This window comes from Dendrobates tinctorius, unplaced genomic scaffold (assembly GCF_039654945.1).
Source record: "Dendrobates tinctorius isolate UK_male_01 unplaced genomic scaffold, ASM3965494v1 ptg000005l, whole genome shotgun sequence".
Lineage (NCBI taxonomy): Eukaryota > Metazoa > Chordata > Amphibia > Anura > Dendrobatidae > Dendrobates > Dendrobates tinctorius.
The window spans coordinates 16,522,893-16,542,920 of NW_027361673.1; the positions used below are offsets into that span (position 1 = coordinate 16,522,893).

General features: G+C 45.1%; 1 protein-coding gene across 3 annotated transcripts in view; it reads right to left on the reverse strand.

Annotated features, from left to right (window-relative positions):
• The window catches only part of NEK10 (NIMA related kinase 10), a 419,159-nt gene that overhangs the window by 363,005 nt on the left and 36,126 nt on the right, over positions 1 to 20,028 (reverse strand). For all 3 annotated transcript variants that reach the window (XR_012230919.1, XM_073568458.1, XM_073568451.1), the window contains exon 2: positions 8,253 to 8,365. Coding sequence is in view for 2 of the 3 variants with exons in the window: in XM_073568458.1 (XP_073424559.1) it covers positions 8,253 to 8,326 (74 nt within the window). In the remaining variant the exon portion in view is untranslated. The remainder of the gene's footprint in view (positions 1 to 8,252; positions 8,366 to 20,028) is intronic.

Here is a 20,028-nt window from a genome sequence, read left to right on the forward strand (position 1 = left end):
GGGTTAAAGTGAACCTGTCAGCAGGATTGTGCTCAGTAAAGTACAGACACTGTTATACTGATTAAAATGATACCTGGGGTGATGAAATCTGTTTGTGGTTGTTATTTAATCTTTATTATAGAAGGATAATTTGGCGAAAAAAAATCACAATCATCAGGCAAGCTGTGGCACCTGTGCTGTAGCTTAACCCCTTCCTGACATCTGACGTACTATCCCGTCCACAAGACCCGGACCCTTATGACCGGGGACGAGATAGTACGTCATCGCAATCAGCGGCGCTCACGGGGGGAGCGGTCGGGTGTCAGCTGATTATCACAGCTGACACCGGGCACTATGAGTCAGGGGCGGTCACGGACCACATTAACCCCTGGCACACTGCGATCAAACACAATCGCAGTGTACTGGGGGTTTAGGGAAGCACTGGCAGGGAGGGGGCTCCCTCCGTGCTTCCCTGCGACCCCCAGCGCAGCACGATGTGCTGCGCTGCTCTGGGGGCCTCCTTCCCTGGAGGTCCCCGGATACAATATGGCCGCAGGGGCCTTCAGGGGCCTGCAGGGAGGCGGCTTCCTCAGTGCCTGCAGAGCGCAGGCATGAGGAAGCCTTGTGCAGCGCCTGTCAGATCGCTGATCTGTTACAGCGCTGTGTGACGTGTCAGATCAGCGATCTGACACATGACAGTGATGTCCCCCCTGGGACAATGTAATAAAGTTAAAAATTATATATATATATATATATATATATATATTGCCTAATAAAAATTCATTTTTTGGAAATAAAAAAAACAAAAACAATAAAAGTACACATATTTAGTATTGCCGTGTCCGTATCGACTCGCCCTATAAAACTGTCCCATTAGTTAACCCCTTTGGCGAACCCCTTAAAAAATAAAAATAAAAAGCATAGCAAAAAATAATGCTTTATTATCATACCGCCAAACAAAAAGTGCAATAACGCGCGATGAAAAAGACAGATATAAATAACCATGGTACTGCTGAAAACGTCATCTTGTCCTGCAAAAAAAGAGCTGCCACACAACGTCATCAGCGAAAAAATAAAAAAGTCATAGCTTGCAGAATAAAGCGATGCAAAAATAATTATTTTTTATATAAAATTGTTTTCATTGCATAAAAGCGCCAAAACAAAAAAATGACATAAATGAGATATCGCTGTAATCGTACTGACCTAAAGAATAAAACCGCTTTATCAATTTTAATGCACGCGGAACGATGTAAACGCATCCCCCAAAAGAAATTCATGAAATGCTGGTTTTTGTTCATTCTGCGTCCTAAAAATCAGAATAAAAAGCGATGAAAAAATGTCACGTACCCGTAAATGGTACCAATAAAAACGTCAACTCGTCCCGCAAAAAATAAGACCTCACTTGACTCGGTGGGTCAAAATATGGAAAAATTATAGCTCTCAAAATGTGGTGATGTAAAAACTATTTTTACAATAAAAAGCGTCTTTTAGCGTATGACAGCTGCCAAACATAAAAACCCGCCATAAATAGTAAATCAAACCCCCCTTTATCACCCCCTTAATTAGGGAAAAATAATAAAATTTAAAAAATGTATTTATTTCCATTTTCCCATTAGGGTTAGAGTTAGGGCTAGCGTTAGGGCTAGCGTTAGGGCTGAGATTAGGGTTAGGGGTGTGTTGGGGTTAGGGTTGGAGTTAGAATTGGGGAGTTTCCACTGTTTGGGCACATCAGGTGCTCTCCAAACGCAACATGGCATCTGATCTCAATTCCAGCCAATTCTGCGTTGAAAAAGTCAAATGGTGCTCCTTCCCTTCCAAGCTCTGCCATGCGCCCAAACAGTGTTTTACCCCCACATATGGGGTATCAGCCTACTCAGGACAAATTGCAAAACAACTTTTGGGGTCCAATTTCTCCTGTTACCCTTAGGAAAAATAAAAAATTGGGGGCAAAAATATCATTTTTGTGGAAAAAAATATGATTTTTTTCTTTTCATGCCCAGGCGTTATAAACTTCTGTGAAGCACTTGGGGGTTCAAAGTGCTCACCACACATCTAGATAAGTTCCTTGAGGGATCTAGTTTCCAAAATAGGGAACTTGTGGGCAGTTTCAACACTTTAGTCACATCAGAGGCTCTCCAAACGTGACATGACACCTGCAGACCATTCCATCAAAGTCTGCATTCCAAAACGTCACTACTTCCCTTCCAAGCCCTGACGTGTGCCCATACAGTAGTTTTCTCCCACATATGGGGTATCAGTGTACTCAGGACAAATTAGACAACAACTTTTGGGGTCCAATTTCTCCTGTTACCCTTGGGAAAATAAAAAAAATTGGAGACTAAAAGATCATGTTTGTGGAAAAAATATGATTTTGTTCTTTTCACGCCTGAGCGTTATAAACTTCTGTGAAGTACTGGGGGGTTCAAAGTGCTCACCACGCATCTAGATGTGTTCCTTAGGGGGTCTAGTTTCCAAAATGGGGTCACTTGTGGGGGGTTTCCACAGTTTACGTACATCAGGGGCTCTCCAAAGGCAACATGACACTCACAGACCAGTCCATCAAAGTCTGCATTCCAAAACGTCACTACTTCCCTTCCGAGCCCCGACATGTGCCCATACAGTAGTTTTCTCCCACATATGGGGTATCAGCGTACTCAGGACAAATTGGACAAGTTTTGGTGTGCAATTTCTCCTGTTACCCTTGGGAAAATAAAAAAATTGGGGACTAAAAGATCATGTTTGTGGAAAAAATATGATTTTTTTATTTTCACGCCTGGGTATTATAAACTTCTGTGAAGCCCTTGGGGGTTCAAAGTGCTCACCACACATCTAGATAAGTTCCTTGGGGGGGTCTAGTTTCCAAAATGGTGTCATTTGTGGGGGGTTTCCACTGTTTTGGCACATCAAGGGCTCTCCAAACACGACATGGCGTCCTATCTCAATTCCAGCCATAAAAGTCAAATGGCGCTGCTTCCCTTCTGAGCTCTGCCATGCGCCCAAATAGTGGTTTACCCCACATATGGGGTGTTAGGGCTGGTGGAACGCACCAAATTATAAAATAATAGTAGGTGCGTTCGCAGCCTGGGGTCCACCGTGCAGAGGTGGTACACTGCTGCTAGATAATGGCGGAAGTATAAAGCGGTGTGGAAAGGTCACACGTGGGTTACGTCACCCAGTGTGAACAGGAGCGAACTCTGTTAATTCACAGAGCCGCACGACCACTGAACGTAGATGCCGGAGCCTGTTTAGCTCACAGAGCCCGGCCAAAAGAGCGCACAGTGTACGGCCACAGAACTCTACCCCAAGGACACGGTGTTAGAGTCCCTCTAGGCCCACTGAGCGCGCGGCGTCGCTGACGCAAACGCTGCTATAGACGCTGGCTAAGGAGTGTGGAGCACGTGCACTGAGGTGTGCCGAGTCATTGGTGAAGACTAATGCCTGACTCAAACACTGACCTACCTACGCCTAAGCCTGGGCGCTAGCAGGCTAGGCTGCAAAACACATGCGTACCAAGGGTAGGGGTTTCTTAATGAGTCATTCACCAGAGACATTCATACATGCATACATCACTCACTCCTCATAGTCTGAAAATACAGTCTATCCTAGCACATGGCCGAGTGGCCATGCGAGCCTTTTATAGCTGCGAGCATCCAGGACCTTCCTAGCTTCTCAGATGGGCCAATCCGAACACGAGCAGGACCTGAACACGTGACCTTCGATCTCCAATGGGAGATCACTCCACGGGCATGCTCAGTGGCCCGACATGGGGACTTCGTCCCTGGAGAATCTCGCTGCTGAGCAGCATGCATTGCCATAGCTGTGCCAGAGGTGGTAGCAGCAAGCAAACCCATGGAGCTGGTCTGAGCAGAGCACCGGGACCGACGAGTTTGCTGAGCAACCTCCTCTGTGGCTGGAGAGGAATGGGAGACCACTGGAAGCAAGGCTCGGGATTCCCGCTGTGCAGCGACAGGAACCCAACGCCTAACATGGGGCATCAGTGTACTCAGGACAAATTGCACAATAACTCTTAGGGTCATGTTACCCTTGGGAAAATAAAAATTGAGGGTGAAAAGATCATTTTTGTGGAAAAAATATGATTTTTTAATTGTACGGCTGTACGTTATAAACTTCTGTGAAGCCCTTGTGGGTTCAAAGTTCTCACCACATATCTAGATAAGTTCCTTGGGGGTCTAGTTTCCAAAATGGGGTCACTTGTGGGGGGTTTCCACTGTTTAGGCACATCAGGGGCTCTCCAAACGTGACATGGTGTCCGATCTGAATTCCAGCCAATTTTGCATTGAAAAAGTCAAACGGCGCTCCTTTCCTTCTGAGCTCTGCTATGCGCCGAAACAATGGTTCGCCCCCACATATCAGGTATCAGCGTACTCAGGAGAAATTGCACAATAGCTTTTGCAGTCCAATTTCTCCTGTCACCCTTGGTAAAATAAAAAAATTGGACCTGAACTAATTTTTTTTGTGAAAAAAGTTAAATGTTCATTTTTTTTTAAACATTCAAAAAATATCTGTGAAGCACCTGAAGGGTTAATAAACTTCTTGAATGTGGTTTTGAGCACCTTGAGGGGTGCAGTTTTTAGAATGGTGTCACTTTTAGGTATTTTCTATGGACTCCTCAAAGTGACTTCAAATGTGATGTGGTCCATAAAAATAAAATGGTGTTGCAAAAATGAGAAATCGCTGGTCAACTTTTTAACCCTTATAACTTCCTAACAAAAAAAATTTGGTTCCAAAATTGTGCTGATGTAAAGTAAACATACAGTATGTGAAATGTTATTTATTAAGTTTTTGTGTGCCATATCGCTGTGATTTAAATTCAAAGTTGGAAAACTGCGAAATTTTCAAAATTTTCGCCAAATTTCCATTTTTTTCACAAATAAACGCAAGTTATATCAATGAAATTTTACCACTAACATGAAGTACAATATAGTGTACTACAGGTACAGGAAAAAGCGCAATAGGGTCTTATCTGGGTTAATGTTAAAATTATAAAATTATAAAAATGATATTTGTCATCCCCTGAGGAAGAAGTAGCTCTTACTTCGAAAAGCGTTGGGAATAAATGATTAATCTTCAACTATAATTGGAATCCTGTATTTTGTCAAGCAGCACATGGAAGTCCAAAAATTAGTTCCATAAGAATTGATGAAGTACAATATGTCACGAAAAAACAATGTCAGAATCACCGGGATCCATTGAAGCATTTCAGAGTTATTACCTCATAAAGAGACAGTGGTCAGAATTGTAAAAATTGGCCCGGTCATGAACGTGCAAACCACCCTTGGGGGGTAAAGGGGTTAAAGTGGATAATATGCCCATTTTCATTTTATTCAGACACAATTTTTTTTTTTATAGAAAAACTATATCTTAATCAAAATGGCACCGGCAGCGCCAGTGCAGCAGCATTCATCTATCGGAATGCAATAGATGCTTGTGCGCAAGCGCGGTCACCAGCACCATTTTGATTGAGATAATTTTTCTTTTTACAACAAAACTATATGTCTAAATAAAATGAAAACAGGCATACTATCCACCTTATGATACAGCGCAAGCACCGCCTGACTGATGAATGTGATTTTTTTTTTAAACCATAATTTTATGCAGTATGTAAAATAGGGTGTATTTCATGAAGGGATTAGTGACCTGCCATAAGTACATAAGGATGAATATATAAGCAGAACAACACAAAGCCCTGCCCACAGGCCGCCCCAAAGCACAAGAATCTCATTAACTGAAAATCACAAATAAAGAATAAACATCAACCACAAGACGGATTTCATCAACTCAGATATCATTTTAAAGGTAACCTGTCAAGCGATACCTTGGTTGATGAAATCCGTCTTGTGGTTGTTGTTTAATCTCTATTTTCAGTTTTCAGTTAATGATATTCTCATTCTACAGGGTGGACTTTTGGGGAGTTCTTTGCGTGGTGCTCTGCTTAGAGAGCTGTATGGCGCCATTTTGCTAGAGGAAAAAAAATTGTCTCCACCATGATGGCGCCAGCGGCGCCTGCCTGCTGAATGTGAATTTTTTTATTTGTTTTTCAATACATATTATATTCAGTATGTAAAATAGGGGGCAGGTCACTGAAGGATCAGTGACCTATCAAAAGGAGAATACAGAAAATACAGATGAATATATAAGCAGAGCAACACATGATGGACCCCCCCCCCCCCCCCACAAGCTGCCCCGGAGCACTGAAAATAAAGATTAAACAACAGCCACAAGATGGATTTCATCATCCTAGGTATCATTTTAATCAGTATAATGGTGTCAATATGACAGTGTCTGTAAGTTTCTCAGCACAATCCTGCTGATAGGTTACTTTTAACCATTTTTAGCATTTTATGTTTTTTTTTACAGTGTTCAAATTAAAGATCAATAGTGAAAAATACAGGCTTTCAGGCCTTGTATCTGCTATGAATCATAGAAAAGAGGATGTGCTCAAGGTCTAAGACAGGGTGTGACATTGGCTGTCTTTTCTATTTCCATGTGCTGACTTATTAATAAAACTTTAATTGAATATTTAAGTGAGTGCCATGGTATTTTGAACTATTGTTTGGAGGGACATACGCAAGTACTAGTAGTGCACAGGCGCCGGGAAAGGTCAGAGAGGCCCAGCGCCTGCGCACTGCAGTACTTGGCTCTGCCCTCAACAGGGCAGATCAGTACGTCTGCGCAGGAGCTACGACAGAAAGCAAGGAAGATGGGAGGCGCCGGACCCGGACCTACAACGCTCATCGGACTGGACCGCCCCCGGGTGAGTATAATAAAACTCATTTCTCTTATCTTTCAGGCTAGATCGGGGGTTTATCTACAGAATTCTAGAATGCTGTAGATAAGCCCCGAAAGGCAGTGGCCACAACTTATTGCAAAAAAAACGAGGTGACAGGTTCCCTTTAACTATGGTTGAAGCTTACGTATTGTAACAAATATGTAAAAAGGAATATTACTTTCAACAAGAAAAAGTGTCCAAAAATCCAAAACACATAAAATGTGGGGAATAACCTAGGAGTCCCTATTGATATCTCCTGTTATCACCTTCCTAGCCGCGGAGGTTGGCACCCTAGGGGGAACGTTGTGGCGCCCCCGCTCAACGGTGGCTGTCCCTGGGGACCCTATTGCACCCTGACACCTCTAATGGAGTCCCTTCCCCGACTATACCACATCAGGTCACTAGTAAGGTTGCTATCGAGCCTCCTGATGATCCCAAAGGGGTGAAACGCGTTGAGGCGTCTGAGGCTATGGGACAGTGGATGGATTTCACGATGAGTATCCTAACTCCTTTATTTGAGCTTTCCACTGATGAAATCGTTTTATCTATTGTCTGACTATGTGATGAGATCTATGAATCAATGCTGTGGATATGGGCTCAATTTGTGACTTTGGCTATCTTTATATATTGTGACCTATATATATATGAGGATGTGGTATCTTGAATTATATATATATATATTTTTGGGATTTAAGATTACATGCTGCTACAACTAGGTGGATTGACACACGTTGTTGGCTGCTGATGAGTCACGATACTTTTTATCCTTTCAGCTATATCTATATGTCTGAGCCACGAGTCTAGATGGGACTGTGTATAGCACATTAATCCTTTAATATCAAGATTATCAGTACTGCATTCCCATATGCCTATTTATTTATGTGTTCTTTTACATATGTGTAATTTTTTGTGGGTTCTAGGGTCCCCCTCATCGTAGGATTCTCTCTGTTATCTGATAGGGGTCCCCTTAGCATCGGGGAAGGGACTCCATTAGAGGTGTCAGGGTGCAATAGGGTCCCCAGGGACAGCCACCGTTGAGCGGGGGCGCCACAACGTTCCCCCTAGGGTGCCAACCTCCGCGGCTAGGAAGGTGATAACAGGAGATATCAATAGGGACTCCTAGGTTATTCCCCACATTTTATGTGTTTTGGATTTTTGGACACTTTTTTTTTTTTTTCTTTGTGTTCACTTGTGGTGTGACCCTTGTGGTTTTTTATTAATAAAGTATTATTTTTAGGGTATATTATATGATTTATTTTGAGACCCTTGAGTATTTAACTGATTTTTTACTTTCAACAAGAAAAACAGATTCCGCATGTAAAAAGAAACAAAGGTTAAGTATAAGGGTTGTTACACAAAGAGTGTTTTTTGGAAAACCACCACTGCAGGTTTTTGAGCCAAAGTCAAGAGTGAATGAAACAGCAAAATTTTAAGTATGCAACAACCCTGTGATAATAATAATTTAACAATAAAAATTACAAACCTTGAAGCTGCTCCTTGAATTTTCTTTTCAGAAACTTTTTCCGTTTTTTTCCCTTTCTCATCTTGATCCGGCATTATAAAAGAACTCAGTTCATAGAACTGAATTTACTATTCCTGGAAAAAAAAAATAAAATTCAATTTTGAAGTAAGTGGACAGTCAGAATGCTGACGCAAAAAGCTTTGGTGCATTTAACATAGGGTTCAAAAGTCCACTTTATTCAATAAAGGACAAACTAGTGTGATTCTAGGCACCCTTATAAGTCCAAATGATGATGTAGTCGAACTGACCAGTGGTGGTTAGTGGTGAGTATGCCCGGCTCACAACGCGGTGTCCACTACATCATCATCTCGACTTACAGTATAAGGGTGCCTAGAATCACACAAGTTTGTCCCTTATTGAATAAAGTGGACTCTTGAACCCTATGTTAAATGCACCAAAGCTACTTTAGTCAGCATTCTGGCTGTCCACTTACTAGTACCTCCTAAAGGAATACCTATTAACTAACCGATCATCCACCACCCACCATATTGGACACCATAACATTGAGCAGTCGGTACTTTGATGAAGGTCCATTCTGGGACCGAAACATTGTGTTTTGGACTGCATTAAAATTACTCTACAGTTCACTAAGTTGAGTGCTAAGTTTTCTTTATGTACTACTAGCTGAAGAGCACAGTGTTGCCCGGGCACAGTAACTAACTACAGTTAGTTATAACAAATTATAATGATTATATCTATATATATAAAGCTGAGTGTAGAGCCCCACCCACTCCGCATAGCCACATTCAATATAATATACCACATAGTCCCATCAGCCAGAGCCACCGGACTACTACCACTAATATCCCAAATCATCCCATCAGCCAGAGCCACCAGACTACTACCACTAATATCCCACATCATCCCGTCAGAGCCACCGGACTACTACCCCTTATATCTCACATCATCCCGTCAAAGCCACCTGACTACTATACCTAATATCCCACACCATCCCGTCAGCCAGAGCCACCGGACAACTACCACTAATATTCCAACATCATCACGTCACAGCCGCCGGACTACTACCACTAATATTTCACATCATCCCGTCAGCCAGAGCCACCGGACTACTACCCCTAATATCCCACATCATCCCATCAGCCAGAGCCACCGGACTACTACCACTAATATTTCACATCATCCCATCAGAGCCACTGGATTACTACCCCTAATATCCCTCATCATTCGGTCAGAGCCCCCGAACTACTATCCCTAATATCCCATATCATCCCATCAGCCAGAGCCACTTGACTACTACCCCTAATATCCCACATCATCCCATCAGCCAGAGCCACCGGACTACTAGCCCTAATATCCCACATCATCCCATCAGCCTGGGGTCAGAACTAGAGTGTTGAGTGGATCGGTCCTAACTTCCATACCGGGGATCCCTTTAAGAGAGGCCTGGCGTCAGAACCAGTGCGCTGAGTGGATTTGCCCTGACTTCCATACCAATGATCCCTTTAATAGAAGCCTGGTGTCAGAATCAGAGTGCTGAGGAATTTACCCTAACTTCCATACTGGAGATCCCTTTAAGAGAGGCCTGGGGTCAGTACCAAAGTGCAGAGTGGATTTGCCCTCACTTCCATATCAGGGATCCCTTTAAGAGGAGCCTGGGGTCAGAACCAGAGCGATAGGTAGAATTGCCCTCACTTACATACCAATGATCCCTTTAAGAGAGACTGGGGTCAAAACCAGAGCGCTGAGTGTAATTGTCCTAACTTCCATACTGGGGATCCCTTTAAGAGAGCCTGGGATCAGAAACAAAGCGCTGAGTGGATTTGCCCTGACTTGCATGCCAATGATCCTTTTAATAGAATCCTGGGGTCAGAATCAGAGCGCTGAGGGATTTGCCTTAACTTCCATACAGGAGATCCCTTTAAGAAGGCCTGGGGTCAGTACCAGAGCATTTGAAGGCAATTGCCCTGACTTCCATACTGAGGATCCCTTTAAGAGAGCCTGGGGTCAGAACTAAAATGCTGAGTGGAATTGCCCTAACTTCCATAACGAGGATCACTTTAAGAGAGGCCTGGGGTCAGAACCAAAGTGCTGTATGGATTTCCCTGACTTCCATACCAATGATCCCCTTAATAGAAGCCTGGGGTCAGAATTAGAGTGCTGAGGGATTTGCCCTAACTTCCATACCGGAGATTATGAGAGACCTGGGGTCAGTACCAAAGCGCAGAGTGGATTTGCCCTGACTTCCATACCAATGATCCCTTTAATAGAAGCGTGGGGTCAGAATCAGAGCGTTGAGGAATTTGCAGGGAGGGGGTGACTCATTTCTGTCATGTGCTCTCTGCTCCTTTCTGGGGGGAAGACAATGGCTGGGAGCTAATGTTTCCAGGGATGCTAGATTTCTCCCACCTGGTCAGTGTCTGCTGAGGTGTTGTGGAGTGGGAAAACTTGCTCATAGCAACCAATCACAGCTCAGCTTCTTTTAAACAGCTCTGGTGAACTGAAACATGCTTAGTGATTGGTTGCAAGGAAAACTGTTGCTCAAAGAAACCAATCACAGCTCAACTTCTTTTAAACAGCTCTGGTGAAATAAAAGATGCTTCATGATTGGTTGCAAAGAAAACTGTTGCTCATAGCAACCAGTCACAGCTCAGCTTCTTTTAAACAGCTCTGGTGAAATGAAAGATGCTTCGTGATTGGTTGATGATATACACATACATTCAATTTTATATATATAGATTTGTCAGCGGGCAGACTTACAGAATCAGCAAGGGATCAAATACTTATTTCCCACACTGTATCTATATTTCAAATGCCCCTTTTAAGGCAAGATCAAGCATTTGAGCAGCCCCAACATTTTCCCCAGAAACCCACAATTCCAGAACCTCTTGCCTCACTGGCCACCGTCTCGTCCTTGTAACCTGCCAGGACACACAAGGGGAAGTCATTCACCTCCGACTGCGATAAGGATTCATCAGGGTTGCGCTGGCTCCTGTCTGAATCACTTAGCATCTCTGCCTTCTGCCTTTCCCCACAAAACCACAAAACCCAAAACAGGCTGAAGTCAGGCCAGATTATCACAGGGTGTACTGAGTCTTTAGTTTGACCTCATGGGACGCAGTACCCCAGCTCATTTTTATCGATACTCTGGCGATAGGGTAGTTTTTGGCATCCCTGTGGATACAGCAGACGACCACGTGTTTTCCTGGGATCAACTGGTGGGGAGTGTGGCCCTTATCAGGGACACCAAACTCCCTGAGTCCAAAAGTCCTGACCCCATCACCCCATTTATGGTCACAATAACACAAAATACAGGTTTAAATCGAAGTCTAAGAACGCACTTGCTTTCGAAATTCATCTGGCGTCCTAATTTTTTTGTGTCCCCCCTACTACTTCTCGATCTTAGAGGATGTTTGTTTCCAGTATTTTGCATTTTTAAATTTTTCTACTGATCTTTAAAGGGAACCTGTCACCCCCCCTCCAGGCGTTTTTAAGTAAAAGAGCCACCTTGTGCAGCACTAATGCTGCATTCTGTCAATGTGGCTCTTTTACTTAGCATCCCTTCCACCACAGAAATAATTGTTTTTAAAAATACCAGAATTTTGACAGGGGGGAAGGTCTTTCCCCCTCTGACAGACGCCTTGCATCCATCAGTCATTTATTTCTTCAGTATTTGGCGCCGCCTCCTCAGCTTCATTTGAAATCCTGGCGCCTGCGCTGTAGCATATATTCTTGGGCATGCGCAGTTAGCGCTGCCCGTTCTGTCTCATCACATCCTGGCCTTGCTATCGCACCTGCGTGGACGCGCTGCCAGAGATCCCGCCCCGCAGTCGCTTATGATTTATTCACACTACGGGGCTTGGAATCTTGAGCATGAGAGACGCAGAGAACCACTGCACATGCCCAAGATTCCCAGCCCCGCAGTGTAAATAAATCATAAGCGACTGCAGGGCGGGATCTCTGGCCGCGCGATAGGAAGGCCAGGATTTGATGTGAGAGCACGGGCAGCGCTAACTGTGCATGCCCAAAAAGATATAGTACAGCGCAGGCGCCAGGATATCAAAAGAAGCTGAGGAGGCGACGCCAAATACTGAAGAAAGAAATGACTGATGGTGGATGTGAGGTGTCTGTCAGAGGGGGAAAGACCTCCCCCCTGTCAAACTTCAGGTATTTTTGACCAACTTTAAAAACAATTATTTCTGCGGTGGAAGGGATGCTAAGTAAAAGAGCCACATTGACAGATGCAGCATTAGTGCTGCACAAGGTGGCTCTTTTACTTAAAAACGCCTGAGGGGGGTGACAGGTTCCCTTTAATTCTTCTGGAATAAAGACTTCATGATTTTAACCACGTCTCCATGAACTGTGGATCAGAAGCTGGATCAAATTCTCCTTTCCAGAATTAAGGCATCACTATCGACCTACATAGTCGCATGTAACCAGGAGATATGCTAACACAAGTACACAAGTGATGATCTACTTGTATATAGTAAATCGTTGCTCATTTAACGACCTGAAATTGGTAGTATAAATGCGCCCTAAATGTTCTTGTGTGATGGTGCAATATCTTAACAATTGGGGTCCCACTTTTAAATTTATCCAGGGCCACATTTTGTCTAAAACTGGCCCTGGCTGTATTTTGGGAACACAAATTATTCCATGGCTTGTTAATCTTAAACAGGCCTGTGCAGATTTTAATGTTATGTTTGTGAGAAGTGTAATGCATCACAAGCTTGTCACATGAACAGAGTATGAGTTTGTCCTTCTGCTTTTCCTATCTCCAGGTATGATGATCAAACCATCCAGTGAAAAGGGATTGGCATTGGGTAAACACAGCAAGGGCACACTAAGCTCCAAGAAGCTATTTATGGAAGATGGAATTATTTATTTTATATGAAAAATGTTTATTTAATGTGGACTAATGAAAGTATCTGGACAGGGTTGGTCAGTGAGGACAGAGGCAAGGCGACACAATGCTTAACTTGGAACGAGTCAGCTCCTGCAGCATAAATAAAAAGGTATCACACATTTATAAAACTTTGTGTATATAAGTGGAATATAAGGAGGGCAGAAGCACCATGTAACGGGGTCTACCAAGCTGGAGTACCTCTTTCAGGACCACCCCTTGTTTTCGGAGGTCCGCTCTGCATTGGCTGGAGTCTGAATGAATGACGCTGGCTGGAATTCGTTGGTTACATGGGCGCATATAAAAGATCACTGCTTCTCCACGTATTTCCAGTCTGACAACACTTTACTCACAGGACACAGAATATATCACACAGACACAGAAGGCAGGCCAATAGAAAAGCGGCAGGCCAGACATGCATTACAAAAGCCGCAGGTGGCCGGAGCCTGCCGATGTTTACTGTGGGAATTACAAAGGTGGGGGGAGGGCGGACAAAAGGAGAATATCGCGTCCCCTCTGCCCAGGGGCGCAGCCTGTGGGCTGATGCATATATACATACATATAACTGCACAACATATTCTGGGTGCTGAATGGTTCTGTAGCACGTAACACGGCTCCCCCTTTTCAGCGACGTGATCGGCATACACAGTCTGATCCTCAACGGATCGGTCTGGGGATGACCGAAGTTTATGGGGTTGGTACAAGTTTGGTTTGTCGACTTAGTCCATCGGCGTTACCGTTTTGTTTGCCGGGTCTGTGGTGGATGGTGAAGTCCAGAGGTTGTAGGGCTAAACTCCACCGCAGCAATCTGGCGTTGTCTCCGGATACCCGATTAAGCCAGACTAGGGGTTTATGGTCCATTAGAAGGGAAAACTGTCATCCATACAAATATGGTTGCAACCTCTTGAGTGCCCATACTACTGCCAGGCACTCCTTCTCGATTGCCGCATAGCTTACTTCACGGGGCAGTAGGTTCCGACTCAGGTAAGCTACCGGGTGTTCTTGGCCGTCCGGCCCGACTTGGCTCAGTATGCCCCCAATCCAAACATAGAAGCGTCTGTGTGAACCAGGAAACGTTTAATTGGATCGGGTGCGGCCAATACAGGGGTATTGGTGAGGGCGTCCTTTAGTTGGCCGAAGGCTTCCTCACACTCTGAGGTCCAGGTTACCTGGCAGGGTTGGTTCTTACGGGTCAGATCAGTGAGGGGCTTGGCTACGCTGCTGTAATTGGGAACGAATTTCCTGTAATACCCCGCTGTCCCTAGAAACGCCATGACCTGGGTTTTAGTGCGTGGGATGGGCCATTTGGCTATGGCCTCAATCTTGGCTGGTTCTGGTCACTGTTTCCCACTTCCCACCCAATGCCCTAAATACTGAACCTCTGCTTTGCCCACGTGACACTTGTTTGGGTTCAGGGTGATTCCGGCCTGTGGATCCTGTCCAATACTGTCTCTAGGTGATTTAGGTGCTCTTCCCATGTCGCACTGTAGATGGCGATGTCGTCCAGGTAGGCACAAGCATAGTCCTGGAGACCATCCAGAAGCCAGTTAGCCAGCCTTTGGAAGGTCGCCGGGGCATTCTTCATCCCGAATGGCTAACTCGAAACTGGAATAAGCCGAAAGGGGGGCCCTCCCCCTCCCAGTGTTCCAGCACTAAGTCTAGGGGTCCCCTTACCCGTCTCCCGTATACCAGCTCGAACGGGGAGAACCTCATGGATTCTTGGGGCACCTCCCGATAGGCAAACAGGAGGTGTGGCAAGAATTTCTCCCAGTCCCTGTAGGTCCTGGTAAAAGTCCCAATGAGCTGTTTTAATGTCCCGTTAAAGCGTTCACACAACCCATTGGTTTGCGGGTGGTACGGGGCGCTTCTAACTGACTTTACGCCGCACAGCTTCCACAGTTGGTTGGTCACCTCTGCTGTAAACTAGGTACCCTGGTCCGAGATAATCTCCTGGGGAAATCCAACCCGTGAGAAAACCTGGAGTAGGGCGGCCGCCACCGTCTCTGCCAGTATGTTAGGTAACGCAACTGCCTCTGGATACCGTGTGGCATAATCTACCACTGTCAATATAAACCTTTTCCCGGACGGACTGGGTTTGGCTAACGGCCCTATCAGATCGACCGCTACTCGGCTAAATGGTTCCTCCACAATGGGGAGGGGGCGTAATTTGGCCTTGCATCGATCCCCCCTCTTGCCAATGCGCTGACAACTGTCACAGGTCTGGCAGTACTGACGAACATCATAGGTTACCCCCGGCCAAAAGAAGTTTTGTGTCAGACGATGCCTGGTGCGACTGACGCCGAAGTGCCCGGCCAAGGGTATATCATGAGAGATTCGCAGTAACTCCTGCCTATACTTCTTAGGAACTACCAGCTGTTGTTTTATAGTGGGGCTCGTCCCTGGGTGGTGCTGCTCTGTGATCCGGTAGAGGAGTCCCTGCTTCCATACAAACTGTTCCCCTTCCAGTACTCCTCTCCCCTCCTGTGCCTTCCCACAATATCCCTCTAATGAAGGATCCTAAAATAACTCCCTCTTAAATTCATCTGGGGTGGCCCAAGAAATGTGTCTGGCTATGGGAATACGTGTAGGGCTGGGATGTCTTACCTGAGCCTCCTCTGAGTGTGATTCCACCTCCGCAGCTCGAGCTTGTCTCCGGGTGGTCACAGGATAGGTCTCAGCCAGAGTGGCCACCAAGAATGCAGACAACATGGGCCCCAAGTCATTTCCCAGCAAGACGTCTGCAGGCAAATCCTCCATCAGGCCAACCTCAACAAGGCCATCCCCAAGTCCCCAGTTCAGGTGAATCCTGGCAGTGGGCAGTCAATGTATAGCTCTCCCTGCTACACGGACTGCCACTGTCCGGTCCATCTTCTCTTGGTCCCGGACGAGATGAGGATTCACAAGGGTCAAAGTTGCCCCAGAATCTCTTAGTCCCTGCATACGTTTCCCATTAACCCACATGACCTGTCGATGCTGTTGTCGATTATCTGCCTGGGCTACCTGCACGGGGTCTACTTCATGCAGCTCTTCCTCCATCTCTCCCACCCCTTGGTTAGTCGTAGCCCCCAATGCCGGGTCAGCTTCGCCTTGGTAGCAGTGTACAGCAGCCCGGCTGAAGGTAGCTGTTCCCGCCTTTGGCCACTGGGTATGCTGAGTCCGGTTGGGACATTGTCTTTGCAGGTGGCCCAGCTGACGAAAGGTGTGGCATCGCGCCCCAGGGGAACTGTGGTAGGCCGGGTTTCTAGCTGGTCCCCTACAATCTTCGGTGGTTTGGGGCCCTGCAGGTCCATGGGCGGACAACTAGTGACCACCTTTGATCCGGACAACTGCGGCCTCCTGGCATCATGATGTTCATCGGCCAGACGAGCGGCTTCATCAAGAGTCATTGGCCCCCTGTCCCGAAGCCATTCCTGTGTCTCGGGGTTTAGTCCATTAAAGAATCGTTCTAACAGGAAGAGCTGGAGGATGTCCTCCTTAGTGGTTGCTTGGCTCCCTTGTACCCACTGTAGCAGTGACTGCCGTAATTTACAGGCCCATTTAGCGTGGGTATCGGTTACACGTTTTCTAAGTCCGCGGAACTTTTGGCGGTATGCCTCTGGTGTCAGCGCATACCGGGCCAAGATCACTTCTTTGATCCACTCATAGTCCATACAGTCCTCATCAGGTACCGTGCGATATACAAGTAGAAAAGCTACAAACCAAGAAAAGCAGGGATCACCAAAAAAGTATAATAATTTTTATTAGACAACCATTGACAACACAAGTATAAAAACAATTAAAAGTCATAACACATGACAGATCATACACAAGGCTCCTAATAAGGCCAAACAGGCATCCCCCATAGACCTGAGAAAATGATTAGGCAGTGAAACATGATGTGTGAATAATACAAGTAACCTAAGGAGAGCAGTATATATCAAAAGGTAATCAATAGCAATGACTCAAGGCATGCACAGTTCAATACATACCACTGATAATAACCTGAAAGTTATCCATGTGTCAACAGGTATGGACTCAAATCATTTCCAACAATACTGCTACAGCAATGTAAATAAAGATACAGGAAAAAATAGGGATACAAACATGCTCTAAAGAGGATACACAATTGATACTGCCCAAAATGTCCTTATAGCACTCTTACATGTGGGGGAGCTTGTGGAGTGCCCTGCCCGACGCGTTAACATTACCCCCCTCCTCGGGCCCCCTCCCCTCTGAGCCTTCCAATCCACCACCTTGTGCCCATCAGAGGCATAGGCCTCAGACTCATCTGAAGGCAAGACATGACATGGAAAACCGGGACACGTGGAAGGTATCAGAGGCAGCAAGATTGCCAGGTTTAAGAAGGGACAAGTGGGAGACAACGGGAGAAGAAAAATCGCCAGGAGCAGAAGTAGAAGTGGAACGCCGCAGTGTGTCGGCAGGCGTCATCACTCTCTGTTTAAGGAAGCTATTCCGAGCACAAGAGGCACATGCCCGAATATATTTTTTAGTGTCCCGAGCCTTGTGCGGCCACCAATAAGACCCTGCCAGGAGTTTTGTGGTCTGCATGTAGCCACAGTGACCACCCGCCCTGGACGCGTGTGCCCACGCGAGAACCTTCGACCGAAGGCGAGGGGGGACAAAGGTCTTGCCCGGCGGCACAGAGTTTGGCCATTGCGGAGCCCCGTTATCCTGGGGAACAGAGTGCTGACAGTGGAGCGATCTGCTGCAACGCAATCTCCTCTGCGGTAGATAGACAGCAGGAGACCGCAGAATGTGAGGCTCTGGATTCCTGCTCTGCATTAACCTGACGCCTAACACAGACAGTTGATGTTCTCCCCCCCCATTTATCTTAATGGGTCTGAGTTCGGGTACTGTTCTGGTACACAAAACAAACTTTTGTTAGATGTTTGGCGCTACCCGCCGGACCCCAACATCCACAGGTTCGCCCATCACTATGGATCATCCAAGCTAACTAGAAGAAATATATGATAGACTGAGGAGAAAACATGAGACAATCAGATAAGGAGGCAGGGGAAATTGAGGCTATATCCAAGAATTGTCATGCTGGAATGGATATTGATTTATTTTTATTATGATTCATGGGTAATAAAAAGAAATGTTATTTTTACATGCACTTTTATTTTTTTTAATACTGAAAAATTACAATCATCTGTGATTCCTTTGTATCCCCGTTCATACTGCACCCACACACACAAAGGATTAACAAACTACACATCCACAATTTGATCACAAAATACAGTTTAAACATTAATTTTCATAAACCTGCAGTAAGGAAAAATGACCTGCAGGTGGCACCACAGTATCCCAAAGCACACTACCAACACATTTGTAAACATGCACTGCTTTTTTGCTGATTACTTCGCCCCACACACAAAAATGATACACCATTTGAAAGGTAAACTTGCTCCGTTCAGCAAGAAAAGAGCCAAACAAACAACACATTCACGATTTTATCACTAAATACAGTTTAAACATTCATTTTTCATAAACCTGCAGAAAGACACAATGACCTGCAGGTGACATCTCAACCGGAAAACATTTTTTGGCCTCTACTTATAAAAACAATTTATTGTATTACAAATCTATAAATACCTGTGTGTGTTCATCAGCTCATGAAATACATTTACATTTGACCAGCTTGCCTTTGCTGAAATTGCCTGCGCCCCCGACGACCAATGTGCGAAAACTTGGCATGGGCCAAGATAGTATATACAAAAAATATATTAGGAAAACAACTTCTGGATAATGCTAGATATTAGTGTATAAATCAGGTGTTATATTTGTGTTGCAGCGAGGAAAGGTCTGGTGTGCACTCCTGTCACCCCAATGTGTGATGCAGAATATAATGTTATTTCATTGTTATTTTGCCACTCAATACAATAGATTTCCATGAATACATATAACAATGTCTAATACCGCGGTGTCTGTATACCCAAATGACAAATGTAGAAGACAGATTTGCAGCGCACACATTGATTTGTATGCAGCGGTTTTATTTTTGACAATCTAATTTTGGATGGTGTCACATTGCCTCTTGTAAGTTGCCATCACATCTCATCAAGATTTCACACCACATATCCTACTTTACACATTGCCTCTGCGCTCTATTTTTACACAGCTCATTTGAGACATGACATCAGTCCGTCCTGTATATTTCGCACTCCCCAGTATATTACAATGGAAGTCACATTACAGGCAGGTGTCAGATCAGATTCCAGCACAGGTTCGTGTTCCTGCCGCAGCATACCTCGGGTATCCCACTGACAGGACAGAGCCTCGCACCTCAGTCAGTATAACTCAGCCATCCACCAGTGCTATAAGAGCACACAGAGAGGAGAAATAGTCCATAATCCCTGGGAGCTCAATCTCCCACCGAGTGTTAATCCCTCATTAGCTGCAATCACATTTTCATATATTTAAAGCTCTGGTGTTGTACTGTGTAAGTAATTGCATTAGATTATTGGTGACGGAATAAGTTACAATTAGTTTAACCCTTTGATCTCAGGAAATGGGTTACCTTGCATTATGGACATTCATCTGATGCCACTAGCGGCCACAGACAGAGGAGGGCCCCCATGCAAAAACAATATATGGGCCCTTTGCAGTCCACTTGCTCATCATAATGCACAATTCCACCTGCTTCGGAGGTGGACGTGGGCCCCCTTACCTCTTGGACCACTGTGCGGCTACATCAATTGCCCCCTGTGTGGTGGCATCCGGTTGATATTGTTAAGCCCCTGTTTGGTGCAGTGTTTTACATGTATACCACAGATCAGCTGGATGTCACATGAAATATAATGGAAAATTACACATTCAATAAAAGAGGAAAGATACGAGAATACAATATACCGTATATACTTGTGTATAAGCTGA